This window comes from Salvelinus fontinalis, chromosome 16 (assembly GCF_029448725.1).
Source record: "Salvelinus fontinalis isolate EN_2023a chromosome 16, ASM2944872v1, whole genome shotgun sequence".
Taxonomy (NCBI): Eukaryota; Metazoa; Chordata; class Actinopteri; order Salmoniformes; family Salmonidae; genus Salvelinus; species Salvelinus fontinalis.
In genome coordinates, this window is record NC_074680.1 from 44,136,036 (window position 1) to 44,159,697 (window position 23,662).

Consider the following 23,662-nt stretch of genomic DNA (forward strand, 5'->3'; position numbering starts at 1 on the left):
TTAGATACAAGCATCATGAAACCTTTAATACAATACATTCATTTGACCTGGTTGAAAACCTTTTCTTTTTTGTTGACCTAACTTGCTTACCACTTTTCCATGTGCTTTCTTACTTCACAGATTCCATGAAATTATTACGTCTTCCTAAATAGTTGGTCAAATGATTCATTTGGTGTATGGTTTCCTAGAAACAAGGATGGCCCCATTTACCACACTCTCCCCTAACAAGAACATAAATTACACAGAGAGAGGAAACATGATTGACAGTAATTACAGCTGTGTATATTTTTAATAAGTATACACTGACTTTGTATACCTCTTATACTTCTATTCATCCCAAATACATTGAACTGAAGTACAATGATATTCACAAAGATAAAAGGTGTTGCAGGGGTAACAGTAGCTAAAATATACAGGATAAAAAGCATGAAAACATAGAGAAAAAATGAAACACAGGCCGATGTTTTCATGGGGGATCTCTTGCTTCTCGTCTTAGCTGAAGTTGTCTGAAAATAAATTGGGAAATACAATGTGTATTCAATGTGTATTTCCTCAGGCTATTGCAATCACTCATAGACATTATTCCTATTTAAAATTCACAAAGTGACTGCAGGCGACATCGTGCTTTCACACTTTTTCCCCCACAATGGTGTTGCTTTAAGAGTACCAGTGGGGGGGGGGGGGGGGGGGGGGCAGTTAAGAACCAAGGCAAGATGACACAGAAGTTAATACAGGGTGAGACAGATAATACTGGGTGGATTAGATTTTCACTGGTAGTATCCTTGGTACATCACAGAATTCAATATTTTTTGATTGGATGGAAGACTGATTTCCTCTCACTAACTACTGGTATTACGTTTCTCTTCAACTTGGCTTCTGATTGCAATCCTGTGATTCTGGTGCAGCGTAGTGGTGTAAAGTACTTAATTAAAGGAAAGGGTCACCCATTTTGAAAGTTATATTGTTGTTTTTGTGTGCATCTCTTAGAGATGTTCTATTGATTCCCTGGGTCATTTCATCATACGTCATACTGAGAGAGACGTTTACCACAGTACTACGTCATACTGAGAGAGACTTTACCACAGTACTACCTCATACTGAGAGAGACTTTACCACAGTACTACGTCATACTGAGAGAGACGTTTAACACAGTACTACGTCATACTGAGAGAGACTTTACCACAGTACTACGTCATACTGAGAGAGATGCCTCTCCCACTACACTGGAAGTTAATAGGAACACAACTTTTAGATCTCTAAAATGTGTATCACAAGTGTCAGATTTCAATACTGGCCGACGTCAAAACTCGGGAGGAGGTCTTCTCTCAAATGAGCCATTGATCACATTGTTGCGATATTCCTACCTGGAAAAATTTGTAATTTTACAGAGGGTCAAGCACATTTCTCCTATTCGTCTGTCTCTTCAGTCCAGGATGCATTGCATGGTGCCGTTGCCAGAGATAGAAAGGAGATAAGAATCCAATGAATGAAGGAACGTATAACGCCCCACCCAGCCGACTGTCGACCAATCGCGTTCATGTTGTCATGCTGCGCTACACGTTGCTAAGCTAATCGTTACGCAGCCCCTTCTCAAAGTCAGTGTATATGTCGAGAAACTTGACTATTTTCCTCTAAAATACGTAATGTCACGGTTCCAAAGCTATACGATATTACAGATAGCAAGTTAATTATCTTACATCTCAGAAAATATTTGGAATGTTGTACCTCTAATGTTGGGTTTTTGAGCTAGCGCCCAATAGACTCCCATTCACTCCTTAAAGGAGAGCGCTCTTTGTCCCAGAATCGCCCAGAATGAACCGTGCAGCCCATTGATGTACCATTGACGTTTTCCATCTCCTCAAAAATATATCTGCCATTGCTAATGTTAGATCCACATCAATCTACAGGTTGGTGAGATTGTTGACTCTTAAATTGATAGTGCAGTTTGTTTGACCAATTTTACAGCTAACTAGCTACTTGACATACTGATATTGTCTTCAGTATTATTGTGTGTAGCTACGTTTGCTAGCAAGCTACCTAGCTCGCTAGCTAGTCAGCCAGCCCATAAAGAGATCCTTGCATTGTGGAACTTGAGCTGTAACAGATTTCAACAAAGATTTTCCATGTTGCTACCAATCTTATTATGACGCCAAAATTAAACATTTGTTCACAAAAAATATTAGTCTCACATATTAGTGTTATTTAACACTCTACATTAATGAGGGGTTCTGTGTGGATTCTGTCCTTTAAATAGAAAATAGTTTGAAGTATTACTTAAGTCGGTTTTTGGGGTATCTGTACTTTACTATTTATATTTTTGGCAACTTTTAACTTTACTTCACTACATTCCTAAAGAAAATAATATTTTTTACTCCATACATTTTCCCTGACACCCAAAAGTACTCTTTACATTTCGAATGCTCGGGCAGGACAGCAATATGGTCCAATTCACACACCTATCAATATGGCACACCTATCAATATGACACACATATCAATATAACACGTTGTCATCTGCCTCTGGTCTGGCAGACTCGCTAAACCACAAATACTGCGATTGTAAATGACATCATACCTGGGCTAGGCTCCTCTCTCCAGGCCTCCAAGTTCATCGATGGTATATTGTCACACAAGAGAAACCCGTCAGGGTATTTCCCAAACATGAAGGGGTCAAGAGGGGCCTCTTTCACTTCACTGTTGTCACAGATCACGCGAGATAGAGAGTGCCTTAGAAGTTCCACCCTCTGACCCTGTGTAAACACACCCTCACTCTCCCACCAGAACCTGAAAAAAAACATACAGTATTTGATAATAATAATCAGTCCAATATGGTCAAAAGAATGCTTCAGAATATAGCATACCTAGGGGTCCAAGCAGCAAATACTACAACAATAGTACAACAGTGTACCTACTACCAGTTACCCTCCAAACCCCCTCCATGGTTATAGTCTATGTTTTCTATGTAGCATCTGTTCACGTGTTTCAAAAAACTCACCTGTCCCCATCTCGAATCATCTTTATCTGTTTTCCAATGAGACATGAAAAGAGTGGACCAGTCCTGGACCCAGACAGAGGTTCCTCTACCAGTCCTCCTAGCCACACGTCAATGTTGTCAGGATGTCTAAACAGGTCCATGATCTTCCCAACAACACTTGCATCCTTTACAACTTCTCTGAAGTCGTCTTGAGTCGCTATTCTGTCAAGTCCACAGAACGTCCTCCAGTCATTGTAACCTGGGACGTAATTATGGTGCAATTACATTATGCCTGCTTACTAGAGGATTCAAAACAGATCTTCACAGTGGAGTTGTGCAGAGCGATTAATAGCTTTTTGAATTTTGGTTGGATTTCAATGAGATTAGTTTAAATTGTCCTAATATTGACTCCTGTCTATGGGTAACACTGACCTGGAAGTCCATGGTCACGTCCCCTCTGCAGGTTGAGTGCGGCCAAGTCCAAACCCCCTGGGACAGTAAGCACAACCAGTCTCTCCGTCAGCTCCTCTGTCAGTAGGTTTTCTGGGGTCACTGCAGTCGCCGGGGTCCCCAACAGACCTCGGAGGACTGGCTCTAGTCCACCTTTCGTGAAGGTAAAAAGATGACAACATTTCACAATACACTTTCCACTATAAACACATTATTCTCTGCAAATACTTCCAGTCAAATTAGTTCTAGGGTAGTTATGTAAGTTTCACATGCCTCCAGCAGAGCTAGTTGTGTGAATATGATCCCTTTCATTGCAATAAAATGCATATCTGTGGGGCTAAATCATTCAGTCTTGCTAGTAACCACTGAGAACTGGCTTTGGCTGGTATAGTTATGCATCACTTTGGATGTTCAGTAATGTATTCTGGAGCAGCTCACATGATTATTCCTATTTAAAATTCCAAATAACAGTTCCAAGTCTCTGTCAGATTAACAATATCCTATGAACAGTGCTAAAAGTACTAGAACTTTAAAAAAGGGAGTCCCCATGGCAACTGTAGTAAGGTACATGTAGTTATAGACGTCAGAGGTTACATTAAGTAGAGGTCGCCAGTCTGGGTATGTACTGCACAAAAACATCATGCTGTATAGCCTGAAATGAGACTCCTGTGATAGCCTTTACCAAAACAGAGGTGGGGACACCCTTTCTTATTGTTTAATCTAAGGATTGTCCCTTTTAAGTATGCAACAGTCCACACCTATTAGTTACAATAGTAATTTATTCATTTATTAAATTTAACCTTTATTTAACTAGGCAAGTCAGTTCAGAACAAATTCTTATTGACAATGACAGACTACTGGGGAACAGTGGGTTAACTGCCTTGTTCAGGGGCAGAACGACAGATTTTTACCTTGTCAGCTCGGGGATTCAATCCAGCAACCTTTCGGTTATTGGCCCTACAGCTCTAACCGCTAGGCTACCTGCCACCCCAAAATATGTAAGCAGCATATGAGAATACCAACCCTCTTTGACGAGTCGCCAGGGACTGAAGAAAGTCTTATGCAGACTCAAAGAGGAGAAGCGTTCATGTTCCTGGAAGCTCTGGTTGAGTCTCCGGAGAACTGAGGGAATAGTGGCATGGCCGAATCGGAATGCAGCAGTAGAGAACACATTGGAGGCTGAGGGCTCTGTAGTTGGATCATAGCCCCCATAGGGACCAATGTAAAGATCAAAAGCCTCTTTTCCAATGATTTTGGGAACATAATCCCTGGTGGTTATAATCTGGGGGCAAATACAGAACAAAGCAAAAGGAGACCTTTAGTTAAACATTTTTTTTAAAGAATACATTTTGCAATCAACAAGGTTCTATGTCCATTCCATTAAAATATATATATTTCCTGTAGTCCAAGTTGGAACAGGACAGGTTACCCTCAGGGGTTCAAATTAATGCACTGCCACCAGATATCCTTGCAGAAAATTTGCAAGATTATCTAGGACAGGCTGTATACATTCATCTGAATATATTCTACTGAGATGGTATTTTGGGATATCTTATGCGAGCTTGAAGATATTGTTTATTTGTTTCCCATGTGGTTAACCTCATAAAATGTAATTTGGCCTCAATATAAATAATGTATGGTGTCATTTTGGAGTCACTTTTATTGTAAATAAGAATATAATACGTTTCTTAACACGCCTCCATTAATGTGGATGCTACCAGGATTATGGATCATCATCAATGAATCGTGAATAATGATGAGTGAGAAAGTTACAGATGCACATATATCATGCCCCCAAGACATGCTAACATCTCACCATTACAATAACAGGGGAGGTTAGCATTTGATATCATACCCACAAGACATGCTAACCTCTCACCATTACAATAACAGGGCAGGTTAGCATTTCATATCATACCCCCAAGACATGCTAACCTCTCACCATTACAATAACAGGGCAGGTTAGCATTTCATATCATACCCCCAAGACATGCTAACCTCTCACCATTACAATAACAGGGGAGGTTAGCATGTTATATCATACCCACAAGACATGCTAACCTCTCACCATTACAATAACATTGGAGGTAAGCATTTCATATCATACCCCCAAGACATGCTAACCTCTCACCATTACAATAACAGGGGAGGTAAGCATTTCATATCATACCCCCACGACATGCTAACCTCTCACCATTACAATAACAGGGGAGGTTAGCATTTTATATCATACCCCCAAGACATGCTAACCTCTCACCATTACAATAACATGGGAGGTTAGCATTTTATATCATACCCCCAGGACATGCTAACCTCTCACCATTACAATTACAGGGGAGGTTAGCATTTTATATCATACCCCCACGACATGCTAACCTCTCACCATTACAATAACAGGGGAGGCTAGCATTTTATATCATAACCCCCAAGACATGCTAACCTCTCACCATTACAATAACAGGGGAGGTTAGCATTTTATATCATACCCACAAGACATGCTAACCTCTCACCATTACAATAACATTGGAGGTAAGCATTTCATATCATACCCCCAAGACATGCTAACCTCTCACCATTACAATAACAGGGGAGGTAAGCATTTCATATCATACCCCCACGACGTGCTAACCTCTCACCATTACAATAACAGGGGAGGTTAGCATTTTATATCATACCCCCAAGACATGCTAACCTCTCACCATTACAATAACAGGGGAGGTTAGCATTTTATATCATACCCCCAGGACATGCTAACCTCTCACCATTACAATAACAGGGGAGGTTAGCATTTTATATCATACCCCCACGACATGCTAACCTCTCACCATTACAATAACAGGGGAGGCTAGCATTTTATATCATAACCCCCAAGACATGCTAACCTCTCACCATTACAATAACCAAGGGAGGTTTGCATTTTATATCATAACCCCCAAGACATGCTAACCTCTCACCATTACAATAACAGGGGAGGTTAGCATGTTATATCATACCTCCAAGACATGCTAACCTCTCACCATTACAATAACAAGGGAGGTTTGCATTTATGTGGGGGTATGACATTTCTGTGTCTGTAACATTCTCCCTCATCATTATTCACAATTCATTCAGCATTATCTGTAATCCTGGTAGCATCCACATTTATGTAGAAGTGTTCATTTACATTGAAAGTGACTCCAAAACGAAGAAAAAAATACATTATTTACCATTCATTTCTATTGGGCAGAAAATAATCTGAAACACAACTAAAACACAGAGTAAATGCATCCAACACATGTGTAGATTCACAAGCTTGATGTAGTCTATACGCGTTGTGAATATGGGACCAAATACTTCCCCTTTATTACTTTAATACACATAAGTAAATTTGTCCCAATACTTTTTCTCCCCTAAAATGGGGGGGGACGACTGTGTACAAAAGTGCTATAATTTCACAACAGTTCACCTGAAATGGATGAAAATACCCTCAATCTGCACTTTAAAATCATAGTCATTGGTTTATTTCAAATCCACATTTTTGGAGTATAGAGCCATGAGAAGAAAAAATGCTTCACCGTCCAAATAATTACAGAGGACACTGTATCACACACAGAGCCACTGCAGTATGTACAGGGCACTGTATCACACAGAGACATTGCAGTATGTACAGGGAACTGTATCACACACAGAGACACTGCAGTATGTACAGGGCACTGTATCACACACAGAGACACTGCAGTATGTACAGGGCACTGTATCACACAGAGACAATGCAGCAGATACAGGGCACTGTATCACAAACAGAGACACTGCAGTAGATACAGGACAAAGTATCACACACAGAGACACTGCAGTATGTACAGGGCACTGTATCACACACAGAGACATTGCAGTATGTACAGGGCACTGTATCACACAGAGACACTGCAGTATGTACAGGGCACTGTATCACACAGAGACAATGCAGTATGTACAGGGCACTGTATCACACACAGAGACATTGCAGTATGTACAGGGCACTGTATCACACACAGAGACACTGCAGTATGTACAGGGCACTGTATCACACACAGAGACACTGCAGTATGTACAGGGCACTGTATCACACACAGAGACACTGCAGTATGTACAGGGCACTGTATCACACACAGAGACACTGCAGTATGTACAGGGCACTGTATCACACAGAGACAATGCAGTATGTACAGGGCACTGTATCACACACAGAGACACTGCAGTATGTACAGGGCACTGTATCACACACAGAGACACTGCAGTATGTACAGGGCACTGTATCACACACAGAGACACTGCAGTAGATACAGGGCACTGTATCACACACAGAGACACTGCAGTATGTACATGGCACTGTATCACACACAGAGACACTGCAGTATGTACATGGCACTGTATCACACACAGAGACACTGCAGTATGTACATGGCACTGTATCACACACAGAGACACTGCAGTATGTACAGGGCACTGTATCACACACAGAGACACTGCAGTATGTACAGGGCACTGTATCACACACAGAGACACTGCAGTAGATACAGGGCACTGTATCACACAGAGACACTGCAGTATGTACAGGGCACTGTATAACACACAGAGACACTGCAGTATGTACAGGGCACTGTATCACACACAGAGACACTGCAGTATGTACAGGGCACTGTATCACACACAGAGACACTGCAGTATGTACAGGGCACTGTATCACACACAGAGACACTGCAGTATGTACTGGACACTGTATCACACACAGAGACACTGCAGTATGTACAGGGCACTGTATCACACACAGAGACACTACAGTATGTACAGGGCACTGTATCACACAGAGACACTGCAGTAGATACAGGGCACTGTATCACACAGAGACACTGCAGTATGTACAGGGCACTGTATCACACACATAGACACTGCAGTATGTACAGGGCACTGTATCACACACATAGACAATGCATTATGTACATGGCACTGTATCACACATAGACATTGCAGTATGTACAGGGCACTGTATCACACAGAGACACTGCATTATGTACATGGCACTGTATCACACACAGAGACACTGCAGTATGTACATGGCACTGTATCACACAGAGACACTGCAGTATGTACAGGGCACTGTATCACACACATAGACACTGCAGTATGTACAGGGCACTGTATCACACAGAGACACTGCAGTATGTACAGGGCACTGTATCACACAGAGACACTGCAGTATGTACAGGGCACTGTATCACACACAGAGACACTGCAGTATGTACATGGCACTGTATCACACAGAGACACTGCAGTATGTACAGGGCACTGTATCACACACATAGACAATGCATTATGTACAGGGCACTGTATCACACAGAGACACTGCATTATGTACATGGCACTGTATCACACACAGAGACACTGCAGTATGTACAGGGCACTGTATCACACACAGAGACACTGCAGTATGTGCAGGGCACTGTATCACACAGAGACAATGCAGTATGTACAGGGCACTGTATCACACATAGACAATGCAGCAGATACAGGGCACTGTATCACACACAGAGACACTGCATTATGTACATGGCACTGTATCACACACAGAGACACTGCATTATGTACAGGGCACTGTATCACACAGAGACAATGCAGTATGTACAGGGCACTGTATCACACATAGACAATGCAGCAGATACAGGGCACTGTATCACACACAGAGACAATGCAGCATGTACAGGGCACTATATGACACACAGAGACATTGCAGCAGATACAGTATATGAGGCCTTGCTCTCTTCACATTTGACAAGACAGTCAATTTGATCATCTTATAGAAAATCAACCCTTTCGGAGACTTTGTTGAAACAATTGTATTCTGGTTGGTGTTTAGCTTCTCTCTGACAAGACATCATACGTTCTCTCCCTGGCATTTCAATGGAAGGAGACCTGGATTGCGCTTAGCCTTACACATTCTTCTTTGACCAATATAATGCCGCTTTTATCCAGCTGAGATAGGGGGAAAAGTATTTAGTAGTCTACCTGGCCTTTAATCTAGATAATTCCCTGTCCCTGTGGTCGGAGGGATTCCTAAGCGGTAAAACGAACACCATGGGGGTTATAGTGTTATCCTTATATCCACTCTGGGATTACCATTTGGGCCATTTTCTATCACATTTTGAAATGACAGAAGTACATGCAGGCGATTCAGTTCACCTTATTCTATGTCAGATGGACTAAGCAAGCAGGTTGATCCCCTTTTGACTTTCAAAACTGACTTTCGACCAGAAAAGATAAGAACTGAATGCAACAATATCAACGATTTTACAGTTTACAGTTAATTTAAGGAAATCAGTCAATTTAAATAACTTCATTACGCCCTAATCTATGGATGTAACATTACTGGGCAGGGGCACAGCCATGAGTGGGCCTGGGAGGGCATAGTCCCACCCACTGGGGAGCTTGCCCACCCACTGGGGAGCCAGGCCCAGCCACTGGGGAGCCAAGCCCAGCCACTGGGGAGCCAGGCCCAGCCACTGGGGAGCCAGGCCCAGCCACTGGGGAGCCAGGCCCAGCCACTGGGGAGCCAGGCCCAGCCACTGGGGAGCCAGGCCCAGCCAATCAAAAGGAGTTTTTCCCCTCAAAAGGGCTTTATGACAGACAGATATGCTCCTCAGTCGATCCTGCAGGTGAAGAAGCCGGATGTGGAGGTCCTGGGCTGGCGTGATTACAGCTGGTCTGTGGTTGTGAGGCCAGTTGGACGTTCTGCCAAATTCTCTAAAACAATGTTGGAGGTGGCTTATGGTAGAAAAATCAACATACACAGCTCTGTTGGACAATCCTGTAGTCAGCATGCAGATTGCATGCTCCCTCAAAACATGATACATCTGTGGCATTGTGTTGTGTGACAAAACTGCACATTTTAGAGTGGCCTTTTATTGTCCCCCAGCACAAGGTGCACCTGTGTAATGATCATGATGTTTAATCAGCTTCTTGATATGCCACACCTGTCAGGTGGATGGATTTTCTTGGCAAAGGAGAACTGTTCACTAACAGGGATGTTCATTAACAGAAATAAGCTTCTTGTGCATATGGAAAAATGTGGGGATCTTTTATTTCAGCTCATGAAACATGGGACCAACACTTTACATGTTGCGTTTATATTTTTGTTCAGTATAATTGAATACATTTATTTTGTATTGACTACTGTAAGACCAATGGCCGTTTTTAAGAAGTTATTTGTGCACTTTAAATTCAAAACCCATTTCTGATACAGATCAGAACTCTGAATTAAGAGATTGACCTCTGACCTAAAAGGAATATCTTCTTACCTGGGTATTGCTAATAACACTCTGATAATCTCACTACAATAAGTAACACCATACATCAGGCGGCAGGAACTAGGGGTGCTGGGTCATCCCACAACAAAGCAAGGCTCCCCCAAAGTGAAAATACTACACGACTATGTATTTTAATACAATTCATACAATATTATCATGACATTACATCATGTACAGTAGGACTTGCCTGGTGCAGAGCTCCGACGATCTTGCGGGCCTCTTGGTAAATAACCTCTGAGCTCCAGTGTGGGTTGAGGCTATTCAAGGCCTCTGCGATTCTATTGTGTTCTCTCATCCACAACGTGTGTAGAGCCACCAGAGTCAGAACTTCATTCACCCTGCTGTCCCCAGCCAGGAAACAATCCACCCTTTCCCCCTGAGGATCCCCTGGATCTTGGAAGCATGGAGACGGGGTGTTGGGGACAAAAGGCAGGTAGGGTCTGCCACTACGGTCAGTGAATCTGCTGTTGACAGCCAGCCGACCCTCAGTGTTTGAGAGGTCTCGAAGGGCACTCTGTAAATATGGCGTGTGGCCGTATACAGTGGATGCATCCAGGAAAGACGTGATTGAGTTCATTTGTTGCCGTTGTAGCGCGTGTTTGATGTCCGCCGTCGCAGCCTGTGCATTACCGGAGAAGCAGGCTGGCGACGAACGAAAGAACGGCACACAGCTTCTGTTCCCAGACAGTTTGTCATCAGGGAATGTCTGTGAGAGAAATAACACAACTTAGTTTCAGCCCCCCAAAAAATGCACAGTTTATCATGTTATATATAAATGTTTTCCAAAAAAGCTATACTTTACAACACTGCTGTCTCCCTAAAAGGGATTGGTAGGAGTTGGGAAGCAGACAGACAACTGATGTGAAAGCGTATTCATTAGGGTTAGGGTTAGGGTTAGGGTTAGGATATGAGTGGTTACCTCAATAGGGAAACAAGGGTTTATGTTTTCGCACGTCTTTAAACAGTCCAGTCCTCCCAAGAAAGTAGCTCTGCTTGTGCTTTGAGGAGTGAAGGATATGTCATGGTCGATGTACTGGCCCCAGTCCACTAGCATCTGACAATAAACAGCATCTAGCAACATGGGTTTGCTGGAGCTCTGCAGTATTTTCTTGCTGACTTCATGTACCTGGTAATGCAGTGGGGGAACATAACACAGTATGTTTAGATGATACATGTTGATATTTTTGGAGTTTGATGGTTCTAAACTCGTCCTCATAATAATAATAATGAATATTATATAATATAATTATATAATAATGAAGATATCGACAGCTTCACTGTTCACAAACACAAGTACACTGCAAGCATGACCGTAGCACATGTCCATATCTCTCAACAAAGATGACCTTTAAATAACCTCTTAGATGTAAAGTCCCCTGTTTAGAGGACCTGCATTGTTCTGGTACAGGTTTCAACCTGGCATATTTGCTTTTAAATCGATCTGTGGAAACCATAGATTGAAATGGCTTGCATTTAGCGATAGCGAGCGATATCCCTGGTTCTCACAGACACAGCAGTGTATATTTTCCACCTGTGGTATGTCGGATGTGAAATCTGACACCACTTGAAGGTGGGATGTCCCTCCTACCATTGAATTATCTCTTCAGACTATCCAACAACTTCTGGCTGAACACTAAGACACTGACAAAGCACATGCCGCGTTCATAAAGCTAGTCGAAACTAGGACTCTCAGAAACGTTTGACTTGCTAACTTGTATACCTTACAACCAGTTAGCACGTGAAAAATGTCACAGCTTCCTAGTTCCGACTAGCACGTGAACGCGGCTACATGCCTGCAATAGATACACACGGCGAGGCAGGGCTTAACATGCCCATGCCCCCCGAGTACAGTACAGACTCAGTACTCCCATTACTCCTGTGTTAAATTGACAACTTTACTCATTACCCGATAACGGCAGATTTTTTTTTTTTTTTTTTTTTATCATTCTATGAACATCTGGGATATGCTTGATAGGTTTAACGTACTTCCATGTTGTCGAAATCAACTACCTAAAAACACTTTCATTCTGAACGTAAAAATGTTTAGCATGAACAGATAGACTGTCGAATGGAATGTACGATCACGATTATCAGTCAAAGGGTCGATTCTAACGAACTTTCTAAAACTATCTCAAACCTGCTGTTTGTTTGAACAATAGTAGGAGAAAATTTACAATTACAGTTTACAATTGGCTCATTCATCCCCCTCCTCTCCCCTGTAACTATTCCCCAGGTCGTTGCTGCAAATGAGAACGTGTTCTCAGTCAACTTACCTGGTAAAATAACGGTAAAATAAATAAAAATAAAATAAAATAAATAAAAAAAGACCAGCACATTCATTTTCACCAACTGCCCAAGGACCAGGTGAGAAGAACGTCATGGTTTACGCCACTATGATGATGATGGAAAGCTGTCTGGCTCTGGTTATTTGATAAATCTATGAGTGTTCGAAGCCCTTCATCGCTGGTATGTCGTTAACACCTGTTTGTATCTAAATAGCTATGTGTATTGCATACATCTTGCTAGTTAGCTTGTAGTAAGGACTAGTGAGCTGTATCCAACCAAATGACAGCTATAATATTCTTGGGCATTTGGATATTAATGCAAACCTGGATATTCCACCAACTAGGTGCTGTATTACCATACGCTACTTTGGGCCATTTGGTAGTGTGGTCTCCCCAGCTGTAACGGTTGTCCTCCTCCTCTTCATCCGAAGAGGAGGAGCAGGGATTGAACCAAAATGCAGCGGATTGTGAAGACATGATATTTATTAAAGTAAAGACGGAAAACACGAAAACGAAATACACTTGACTAATTAACAAAATAACAAAACGGAGTAGACGAACCTGGACATACGAACTTACAATAAAACACGAGAACGCACGAACAGGGAAAATAGCCTACACATAAATGACGATGAACAAACAAACCGAACAGTCCCGTATGGTGCGACAAACACTGACACAGGAGACAACCACCCACAACGAACACTGTGAAACAACCTACCTAAATATGACTCTCAATTAGAGGAACGCCAAACACCTGCCTCTAATTAAGAGCCATACCAGGCAACCCATAAACCAACATAGAAACAGAAAACATAGAATGCCCACCCAAACTCACGTCCTGACCAACTAACACATACAACAAACTAACAGAAATAGGTCAGGAACGTGACATAACCCCCCCCATAAGGTGCGAACTCCGGGCGCACCAGCACAAAGTCTAGGGGAGGGTCTGGGTGGGCATCTGACCACGGTGGTGGCTCAGGCTCAGGGCGAGGTCCCCACCCCACCATAGTCAATCCCAGCTTACATTTCCCCCTACAAATGACCACCCTTATCTTACATCCACTAAATCTTTTAGGTAACATCGACACCAGGGGCAGCACCGGGATAGAGGGATAGCTCAGGACAGAGGGATAGCTCAGGACAGAGGGATAGCTCAGGATAGCGAGGTAACTCAGGATAGAGAGGTAGCTCAGGATAGAGGGGCAACTCCGGACTGAAAGGCAGCTCCGGACTGAAAGGCAGCTCTGGACTGAAAGGCAGCTCTGAATAAATAGCCGCTCTGGGCTGAGGGACAGCTCATGACTGGCGGACGGCTCTGGACGCTCATGGCTGGCTGACGGCTCTGGACGCTCATGGCTGGCTGACGGCTCTGGACGCTCATGGCTGGCTGACGGCTCTGGACGCTCATGGCTGGCTGACGGCTCTGGACGCTCATGGCTGGCTGACGGCTCTGGACGCTCATGGCTGGCTGACGGCTCTGGACGCTCATGGCTCACTGACGGCTCTGGCAGATCCTGTCTGGTTGGCGGCTCTGGCAGATCCTGTCTGGTTGGCGGCTCTGGCAGATCCTGGTTGGTTGGCGGCTCTGGCAGATCCTGTCTGGTTGGCGGCTCTGACAGATCCTGTCTGGTTGGCGGCTCCGGCAGATCCTGTCTGGTTGGCGGCTCCGGCAGATCCTGACTGACGACTGGCTCTAGCGGCTCCTGACTGACTATCGGCTCTGACGGCTCGGGACAGACGGGCGGCTCTAATGGCTCGGGACAGACGGATGGCTCAGACGGCGCTGGGGAGACGAATGGCTCAGACGGCGCTGGGGAGACGGATGGCTCAGATGGCGCTGCGGAGACGGATGGCTCAGACGGCGCTGGGGAGACGGATGGCTCAGACGGCGCTGGGGAGACGGATGGCTCAGATGGCGCTGCGGAGACGGATGGCTCAGATGGCGCTGCGGAGACGGATGGCTCAGACTGCTCCTGTCTGGCGGAAGGCTTGGGCTGCTCCTGTCTGGCGGAAGGCTCTGTAGGCTCATGGCAGACAGGCAGTTCTTGCGCCGTTGGGCAGACGGCAGACTCTGGCCGGCTGAGACGCACTGTAGGCCTGGTGCGTGGTGCCGGAACTGGAGGCACCGGACTGGGGACACGCACTTCAAGCCTAGTGCGGGGAGCAGGGACAGGGCACACTGGATTCTCAAAACGTACTATATGCCTGGTGCGTGGTACCGGCACTGGTGGCACCGGGCTGAGTGCACGCACATCAGGACGAGTACGGGGAGAAGGAACAGTGTGTACAGGGCTCTGGAGACGCACAGGTAGCTCAGTGCGTGTGGCCGGAACTGGAGGCACCGGGCTGGAGACACGCACCATAGAGAGAGTGCGTGGAGGAGGAACAGGGCTCTGGAAACGCACTGGAAGCCTGGTGCGTGGTGTAGGCACTGGTGGTACTAGGCTGGGGCGGGGAGGTGGCGCCGGAAATACCGGACCGTGCAGGCGTACTGGCTCCCTTGAGCACCGAGCCTGCCCAACCTTACCTGGTTGAATGCTCCCCGTCGCCCGACCAGTGCGGGGAGGTGGAATAACCCGCACCGGGCTATGTAGGCGAACCGGGGACACCATGCGTAAGGCTGGTGCCATGTAAGCCGGCCCAAGGAGACGTACTGGTGGCCAGATATGTAGAGCCGGCTTCATGGCACTTGGCTCAATGCTCAATCTAGCCCTACCAGTGCGGGGAGGTGGAATATCCCGCACCGGGCTATGCACTCCTACAGGAGACACCGTGCGCTCTACTGCGTAACACGGCGTCTGCCCGTACTCCCGCTCTCCACGGTTAGCCTGGGAAGTGGGCGCAGGTCTCCTACCTGCCCTTGGCCCACTACCTCTTAGCCCCCCCCCAAGACATTTTTGGGTGGTACTCACGGGCTTTTCGGGCTTCCGTGCTAGACGCGTCCCCTCATAACTCCGGTTCCCTTCTCCAATTGCCTCTGCTCTCCTCAGTGCCTCCAGCTGTTCCCATGGGAGGCGATCCCTTCCAGCCAGGATTTCCTCCCATGTGTAGCAACCTTTCCCGTCCAAAACATCCTCCCAAGTCCATTCCTCCTTCTTGCGCTGTCCCTTCCTCCGATTACACCGCTGCTTGGTTCTGGTTAAAAGGTGGGTGGTCCTCTTCATCCGAAGAGGAGGAGCAGGGATTGAACCAAAATGCAGCGGATTGTGAAGACATGATATTTATTAAAGTAAAGACGGAAAACACGAAAACGAAATACACTTGACTAATTAACAAAATAACAAAACGGAGTAGACGAACCTGGACATACGAACTTACAATAAAACACGAGAACGCACGAACAGGGAAAATAGCCTATACATAAATGACGATGAACAAACAAACCGAACAGTCCCGTATGGTGCGACAAACACTGACACGGGAGACAACCACCCACAACGAACACTGTGAAACAACCTACCTAAATATGACTCTCAATTAGAGGAACGCCAAACACCTGCCTCTAATTAAGAGCCATACCAGGCAACCCATAAACCAACATAGAAACAGAAAACATAGAATGCCCACCCAAACTCACGTCCTGACCAACTAACACATACAACAAACTAACAGAAATAGGTCAGGAACGTGACACCAGCTGGTCTCGTTGAAAGGACATACAGTACCAGTCAAAAGTTTAGACACACCTCCTCATTACACGATTTTTCTTTATTTTTACTATTTTATACACTGTATAATAATAGTTAAGACATCAGAACTATGAAATAACACATATGGAATCATGCAGTAACCCAGACAGTGTTAAAGAAATCAAAATATATTGTATATTCGAGATTCTTCAAAGTAGCCACCCTTTGCCTTGATGACGGCTTTAAACGCTCTTTGCATTCTCTCAACCAGCTTCACGAGGTAGTCACCTGGAATGCATTTCAATTAACACGTGTGCCTTCTTAAAAGTTAATTTGTGGAATTTCTTTCCTTCTTAATGTGTTTCAGCCAATCAGTTGTGTTGTGACAAGGTAGGGATGGTATACAGAAGATAGCCCTATTTGGTAAAATACCAAAGTCCATATTATGGCAAGAACAGCTCTTATAAGCAAAGAGAAACGACAGTCCATCATTACTTTAAGATATGAAGGTCAGTCAATATAGAAAATGTCAAGAACTTTCAAAGTTTCTTCAAGTGCAGTCACAAAAAACATCAAGTGCTATGATGAAACTGGCTCTCATGACGACCACCACAGGAAGGGAAGACGCAACAAGAATAAACTTTTCTAAATACCTAGACCCTTCAAGGGCAGGCAAACACAGGAAGTAGTTACGCGACATATCTAAGACTAGCTAATTCAATCGAGATTAACTTCTCTCGCTAGCCAGCCAGCTAACGTCCGATAACAGGCAAAAAAGCTAGGGGTAAACAAACAGTGACAGCTCTATTAGCTTTACTGTCAGTGTGAGCAGGTCGGGTAAAACAACAGAGTGGCAGAAGACGTATCATGCAAATAATTTGCGCTACCGAGTGGGGCAGCAGTCTAAGGCACTGCATCTCAGTGCTAGAGGGATCACTACAGACCCTGGTTCGATTCACAACCGGTCGTGATTGGGAGTCCCATACTGTAGGGTGGCGCACAATTGGCCCAGCATCGTCCGGGTTAGGGTTTGCCCGGGTTAGGCCGTCATCGTAAATAAAACAAATGTTCTAAACTGACTTGCCTAGTTAAATAAAGGTAAAAAAAAAAAGAGCTGTTGTGACAACCAGGTATGTTAGTAATGACACTGCTGAAAACATTAATTAAAACATCCAAAAAGTGCCAGTAGTTTGCTTAGGATGTTAAAGTTAGATGGGAGTACCGGGAGTACTCTACGGCTGTACCCTACCCGGGGCCGTGGTCATGTTAAGCAACGTCTTGCCGTGTACACTACCGTTCAAAAGTTTGGGGTCACTTACAAATGTCCTTGTTTTTGAAAGAAAATCACTTTTTTTGTCCATTAAAATAACATTAAATTGATCAGAAATACAGTGTAGACATTGTTAATGTTGTAAATGACTATTGTAGGTCGAAACGGCATATTTTGTTTATGGAATATCAACATAGGCGTACAGAGGCCCGTTATCAGCAACCATCACTCCTGTGTTCCAATGGCACGTTGTGTTAGCTAATCCAGGTTTATAATTTTAAAAGGCTAATTGATCATTAGAAAACCCTTTTGCAATTATGTTAGCACAGCTGAAAACTGTTGTGCTAATTAAAGAAGCAATAAAACTGTCCTTCTTTAGACTAGTTGAGTATCTGGAGCATCAGAATTTGTGGGTTCGATTACAGGCTCAAAATGGCCAGAAACAAAGCACTTTCTTCTGAAACTCGTCAGTCTATTCTTGTTCCGAGAAATGAAGTCTATTCCATGTGAGAAATTGCCAAGAAAATGAAGATCTTGTACAATGCTGTGTACTACTCCCTTCACAGAACAGAGCAAACTGGCCCTAACCAGAATAAAAAGAGGAGGGGTTTCCTTACATCATAGCACAGCGGGAGGAAGTGGTTTCGTCGCTCAGGAACATTCAGAGATCGCTTTATAGCCAGTAATCTAAAATAAGTTGTAGATTTAAAAATAAAATAAAAACTTTCTGTTTGTCATAGACGGAGGATTAATATAAGAAGATCGGCCGGTTCCTACTGAGTTCAGGGAGCCAAGCTGGAGCTCTGTGATGTTCACAGAGGTGGGGCAGATGTTTTGATCGAGAGAGACACTTAGAAAATATGAACAAATATGTATTTTACAGGTATAAGGAAGGTGAAATCATGTAGTTAGTAATTTTATCATTTGATTATGCTGTATTTAGAAAGCATATCAGTAATTTCAAACATTATTCATATAGTTTTGTTGAATAAGAAATATATATCAAATATTTTTTATTTGATCATAGCTGTATTTACTTGAGCTTGTGTCCTCAAAAGTGACTATACCTCAACAATTTACAACTATTTTTTTTTAAATCATAAAGGTGAGATTTTAATCTTTCTTGGAGTATGTAGCATTACTAGTTATTGTTTATGACACCTCTCGTGATAAATAGTTACTTTTGGGGATTACGTAGATGACATTTTAGATTACATTTAGTTACATTTCACTGACGATTTCAATTAGTTTCAAGGAGTGTTTGAGGATTACAAAAGGTGTTTTACCAACTTCACAACCTCGGAGGAAAAATTCGGAATTTACAGTAGCTTCAGAATCACAGTAAAAAATATGTTGTAATACAGACAAATACATTTTAGGTTCCATTTAGTGGGTTGAACACTGTGCAAACTGCAGGCTGTGTAGCTATGTAATGTATTGTATATTTAATGATGTTTTTCTCCATTTTTAAAAATCCAGTCAGTGTGTGGTGATAACATGAAATACGACAGCTGAAAATATCTGAAATGCAAATATGAATGCAAATCGGATTATATTCCTTTTGGCAAAAAAACCCCCATATTAACACGTTCTCAGTATGATAAAAAAATATATATATTTTCTAGAACCAGAAATAGTTCATATCTCTGGTACCTGCCTAATGAATGCATGCAGCATGTGTGCTGTCCATACAATTTACTAACCTAATTTTGTAGTTATTTAAATGCAATGGATATTCTGCACACGTTTTTAATAGAAAGCAGATAACACTGGGAAACTAAGTAGACTCCTTTCAAATAGCTTTCTTATGAAAACATGTTGCACCTGCAGTCTCACAATTTAGAGATTACCGGGGGAAGTTGGAAGCCGTTATATAGTTGCCCATGGTTCCAGCCCTTTGGTTGTCTTTCTCCGTCTTCATATTCTGCCGGAAGCCATCTGGCCAAGGCACTGTTGGCTGTGCCCCAGAAAGGCTTGTGCCTGAAAAATATGTTTAAATCTGTCAAAATATCCCACAATACAAAACAGGTGTGTATGCCATCTCCGATTGCAACATCTCATAGAGAATAAGTTAATTATAGTGCATGGTGGGAGTTTTTAGAGGAATTGTGTGGAAATCAACAGAAAACAGCTATGTGTGTGTGTGTGTGGGGGGGGGGGGGAGGGGGATTATTCAATTTCTAGTTACTTAAAAAACATAGAATACTATTGTAATCTTTTGAATCTATGAAGAAAGAAAATGTACTTTCTAACCTATTTTGAGAAATGTAAAATATAAGTATAAACAAAACGTATTGTGGATGTTCAGATTTGGTGAAAAAGATATACCAGACACCTATTGTTGCAGACTCCAGATATGGAACGGTACTCGTTGGCGAGGCAATCGTTGTGACAGAAGGCTGGGAGAACGGGTGGAGGACAACCTGACAGGTCTGCAATCAGCGCCAAGTCCTCCAATGAAAGGAGCTCTTGAGAAGTGACAGCACTGAGTTAACTAAAGCAAATAGTCTGCAACAGATCGTCTCATTAGGCTGGTCAGGGCAGCCATTTTGCAATTCAATAATATTGCTGACACTGTATATGCGAAAGGCTTATCTTTGACGTTTAACTCTAAGTGAAGTGTGCATCCTGCATGCATCTCTTCTATGTCGTACCAGTATCTGACTCAAGTTAGAACCACACAGATCTCAGGAAGTTATTTGACTATACCACAGAGTAGACATGACCTTTGTGCTGTCATTGCAAGTGTACAGCATAGCCTCCATGACTCATATATAGTGTGATAACGTTTGAAGTGAAATATGACCATAGACCTACCTGATGCAACAAGAGCCCTTTTATGTCTCTGGCTGGCTCTGTCCTTCAGAATAAATACAGTTGTGTCAAACACCTCTGCAGCTCGGGAAATCTCTTGGGTCTCAGGCTCTGCTTGCCGGAGAAATGAGAACAGCTGCATTGGGGACCGGAGTGTGCCTCGCCTGTGATTCAGAGGAAGTGGCAGATAAGTAGTGAAAAAGTGGACCCCCCCCCACCCGCTCTTAAAACAAATGTAAAAGTAATGTATCTAGGAACACTCTCACATGAAACATACACACACTGTCATTAGGTTCATTACTCTGTCCTGGTGTGACATAACGCTGTGTCCACCATCTGAAGGCTTTCTTGAAAAGAGGAAAAGAGTAATCCCCCATTGTCAAATGATGCACCTGGAAGAGTCAAACATAAGACTTGTAAGGAAACCAACCATGATATATAACATGGGAACATAATATAGAGAGCCGTTTCTATTTATTTACAAATTGTTAGAGGACGTATACAAAAAAAAAACCAAGGCAATATTATTATGAAAATAATAAAGCTACAGTGTTGTGATCCCTGTAGTCATTTGGCCAGGAAGAGAGGAACAGAGACATTCCCCTCTGTTACTACGTATATCTCCTCTAAAGCAGCGAAGGAAAGTTGGATATACCTTTTGAATGGCACCTAATGTGGCTGAGCAGGAGATAATTAGTAACCTCTCTCCGTTACCCGGGAGTGACTTGTATCGACATCATGACATTCCGTGGAAGGGGAAGTAGATACTGAATCCAATACAGACTGATGTGATCCAGGAAATAGCCCTCAGACAATAGGGCTTTAGAATGAGCAGATCTGATACCCTTCTCATATCAACTATCATGTGGGTTTTCCATTTTCTTCAAATAGATGTTAAAAAATATATATTTAAAAAAAGATGAATGTTTAATATGCCCTATTTAATAGCTGCATTTCCCCCCCTGACAATCTCCCCGAGATACATCGCACTAGTAAATACCTACTGGGAGGGAGACTGCCATGTAGAAGTTGGTCACTAGAGAACAGTCTAATTCCCCCATCCTGCCTGGATAGAGGAATTAGACTGTTCTCTAATGACCAACTTCTCAATTATATAATCCATAGTATTATATAAGTTTTTTTTAATGTCCTTGGGTGGTAAAGTTGACACGAATAGAGTATGTGCAAAATACAAAATACATCTGTGTTTAATTAAATCATGCACACATAATGAAATAATCAATAGGAACAAGAACCAAACGATAGAGATAGTACTCACGTTTGGAGTTTCTGGCCTCGTCACTTATAAACCTCACGAGAATTGCGCAGTATACAATGGCATATTTAATCAGGTTGAAATGCCCAGCCATGGTTTGGTGATACCTGAATGTACAGTAAGTCAATCACAGAAATATATATATATAAAAAAAAAAAAAAAAACTTTTTCATAAGTAACTATGTTAATTTAAAAGCACTAGACAATCCACCATGAGCTGAATGTGATAAAATATGATTACTTAATGTGTGACATGTTTAAAGCAACCCCCAGTAACTGTTATAACTAGTATTTCAAGAAGTTACACCAAAGCTGCCATCGAACAACATATTTTCCCACCTTTTTTTTGACGTTTTTCCTCAGAGAAGACTCTTGTCGTCTGTCGGGCAAAGAGAACACTGTCTTGTTGGTCTGGTTTCAGAGTGTCTGGTATTATAAGAGGTTCCGTTATACTTGGTTGACTACGTTGCAGAAAACACTTCAGACAGTGTTTTCTTTGCCTGCGCTGCCTACGCATTTAGAAGACAGAGAGACACGTCAAGAAGAGATATAACTTATTCGTCTGTGTATCTCACCATGCGTGTCTTGCCATTGAATTGTGCGTCAAAAGTCTTGCTTATTTGAGCTAGAGAAAAAGAAAGGGAAATTACCTTTTCTGGACTCGTGTGAGATGACCTTGTCTTTATTATGTCTGAGCAGGAAACATCACTGCCATTCTACCAATAAGAAAGGTACCGTCCTGTATTTTATAGAGTAATGACATTTAGATACTGGCCATGTTATATATTATATATATATATACATGTAAAATGCTGAGATGTTATTGTAATGTGGTAACCCGTTACAATGGAAGATTTTGCATAAATGTACAATCGTATGACATGTCATTTAATAGAAGGCCTTTGCTAACATCAGAAAGGCTCCCAATGTATTGTTTGTGTCAAAGTGACTGATACTGTTTATTCCCAGTAGTCTTTCTGTATTGATTGTGATTTATCTCCTTGCAAGGTTGGTTGTTTTTTTTGTCAGGCAGTTTTCGTTCCAGTGGCTAACTGTGTGTCCACAGATGTTATGCGTTTCTTTCAGATAGTACTTCTTTCAAAAAAAAGAATGTTCACCCTGCTGCTCCCATATACTTCTGTCCTCTCACGCTGTCATTTGTAATTGGCTTAATTTAACAGTACAGTAACCTCTTTTTATCTAATTCTCTAAAACAGCCTTCAGGATTTCTTGTAATAAGGGGAGTAGGCACTAGTTCTCCTGGAGAACGCCCTCAGACGCCCCTAATCACAAATGCTTCAGTTAGCATTCAGAGCTTACTGTTGCCTCTGTCGTCAAGAGTGGGTGTCATGGCCCCCCGGGAGATTGAGTGAGGCACTTGAGCTCTGTACTTGACAAACTGCTGATGAAACTGCATAGCATTACCAAGTATGCCGTGACTTCAGTTCAGCGGAAGGACATGGTCCATGTCTTCAGGACGTTCGTTGAAACTCTCCATCTTGTTGCTGTTCTTCATGGTGTCTTGATTTCTCTCACAGAGACATTCTGTATATCGGTTCAGGTTTGGTTTCTGCACTTTGTCTTCACCCCCCACAAAATGATGGTGCTACGGAAGAAACCTTGAATGGTGCAAACAGCTC

General features: G+C 43.0%; 1 protein-coding gene across 1 annotated transcript; it reads right to left on the bottom strand.

Annotated features, from left to right (window-relative positions):
- Positions 1-260: 260 nt before the first annotated feature.
- Positions 261-22,528, bottom strand: tpo (thyroid peroxidase). The gene is made up of 13 exons (XM_055865508.1): positions 22,362-22,528; positions 22,026-22,129; positions 21,048-21,138; positions 20,750-20,910; positions 20,268-20,400; positions 19,783-19,912; positions 11,662-11,868; positions 10,930-11,448; positions 4,447-4,705; positions 3,406-3,576; positions 2,995-3,232; positions 2,575-2,783; positions 261-506 (listed from the first exon to the last, which is right to left on the bottom strand). The coding sequence occupies exons 2-13, from the start codon at positions 22,114-22,116 to the stop codon at positions 493-495; spliced, it is 2,223 nt and encodes a 740-aa protein (XP_055721483.1). The 5' UTR covers positions 22,117-22,129; positions 22,362-22,528; the 3' UTR covers positions 261-492.
- Positions 22,529-23,662: the final 1,134 nt, after the last annotated feature.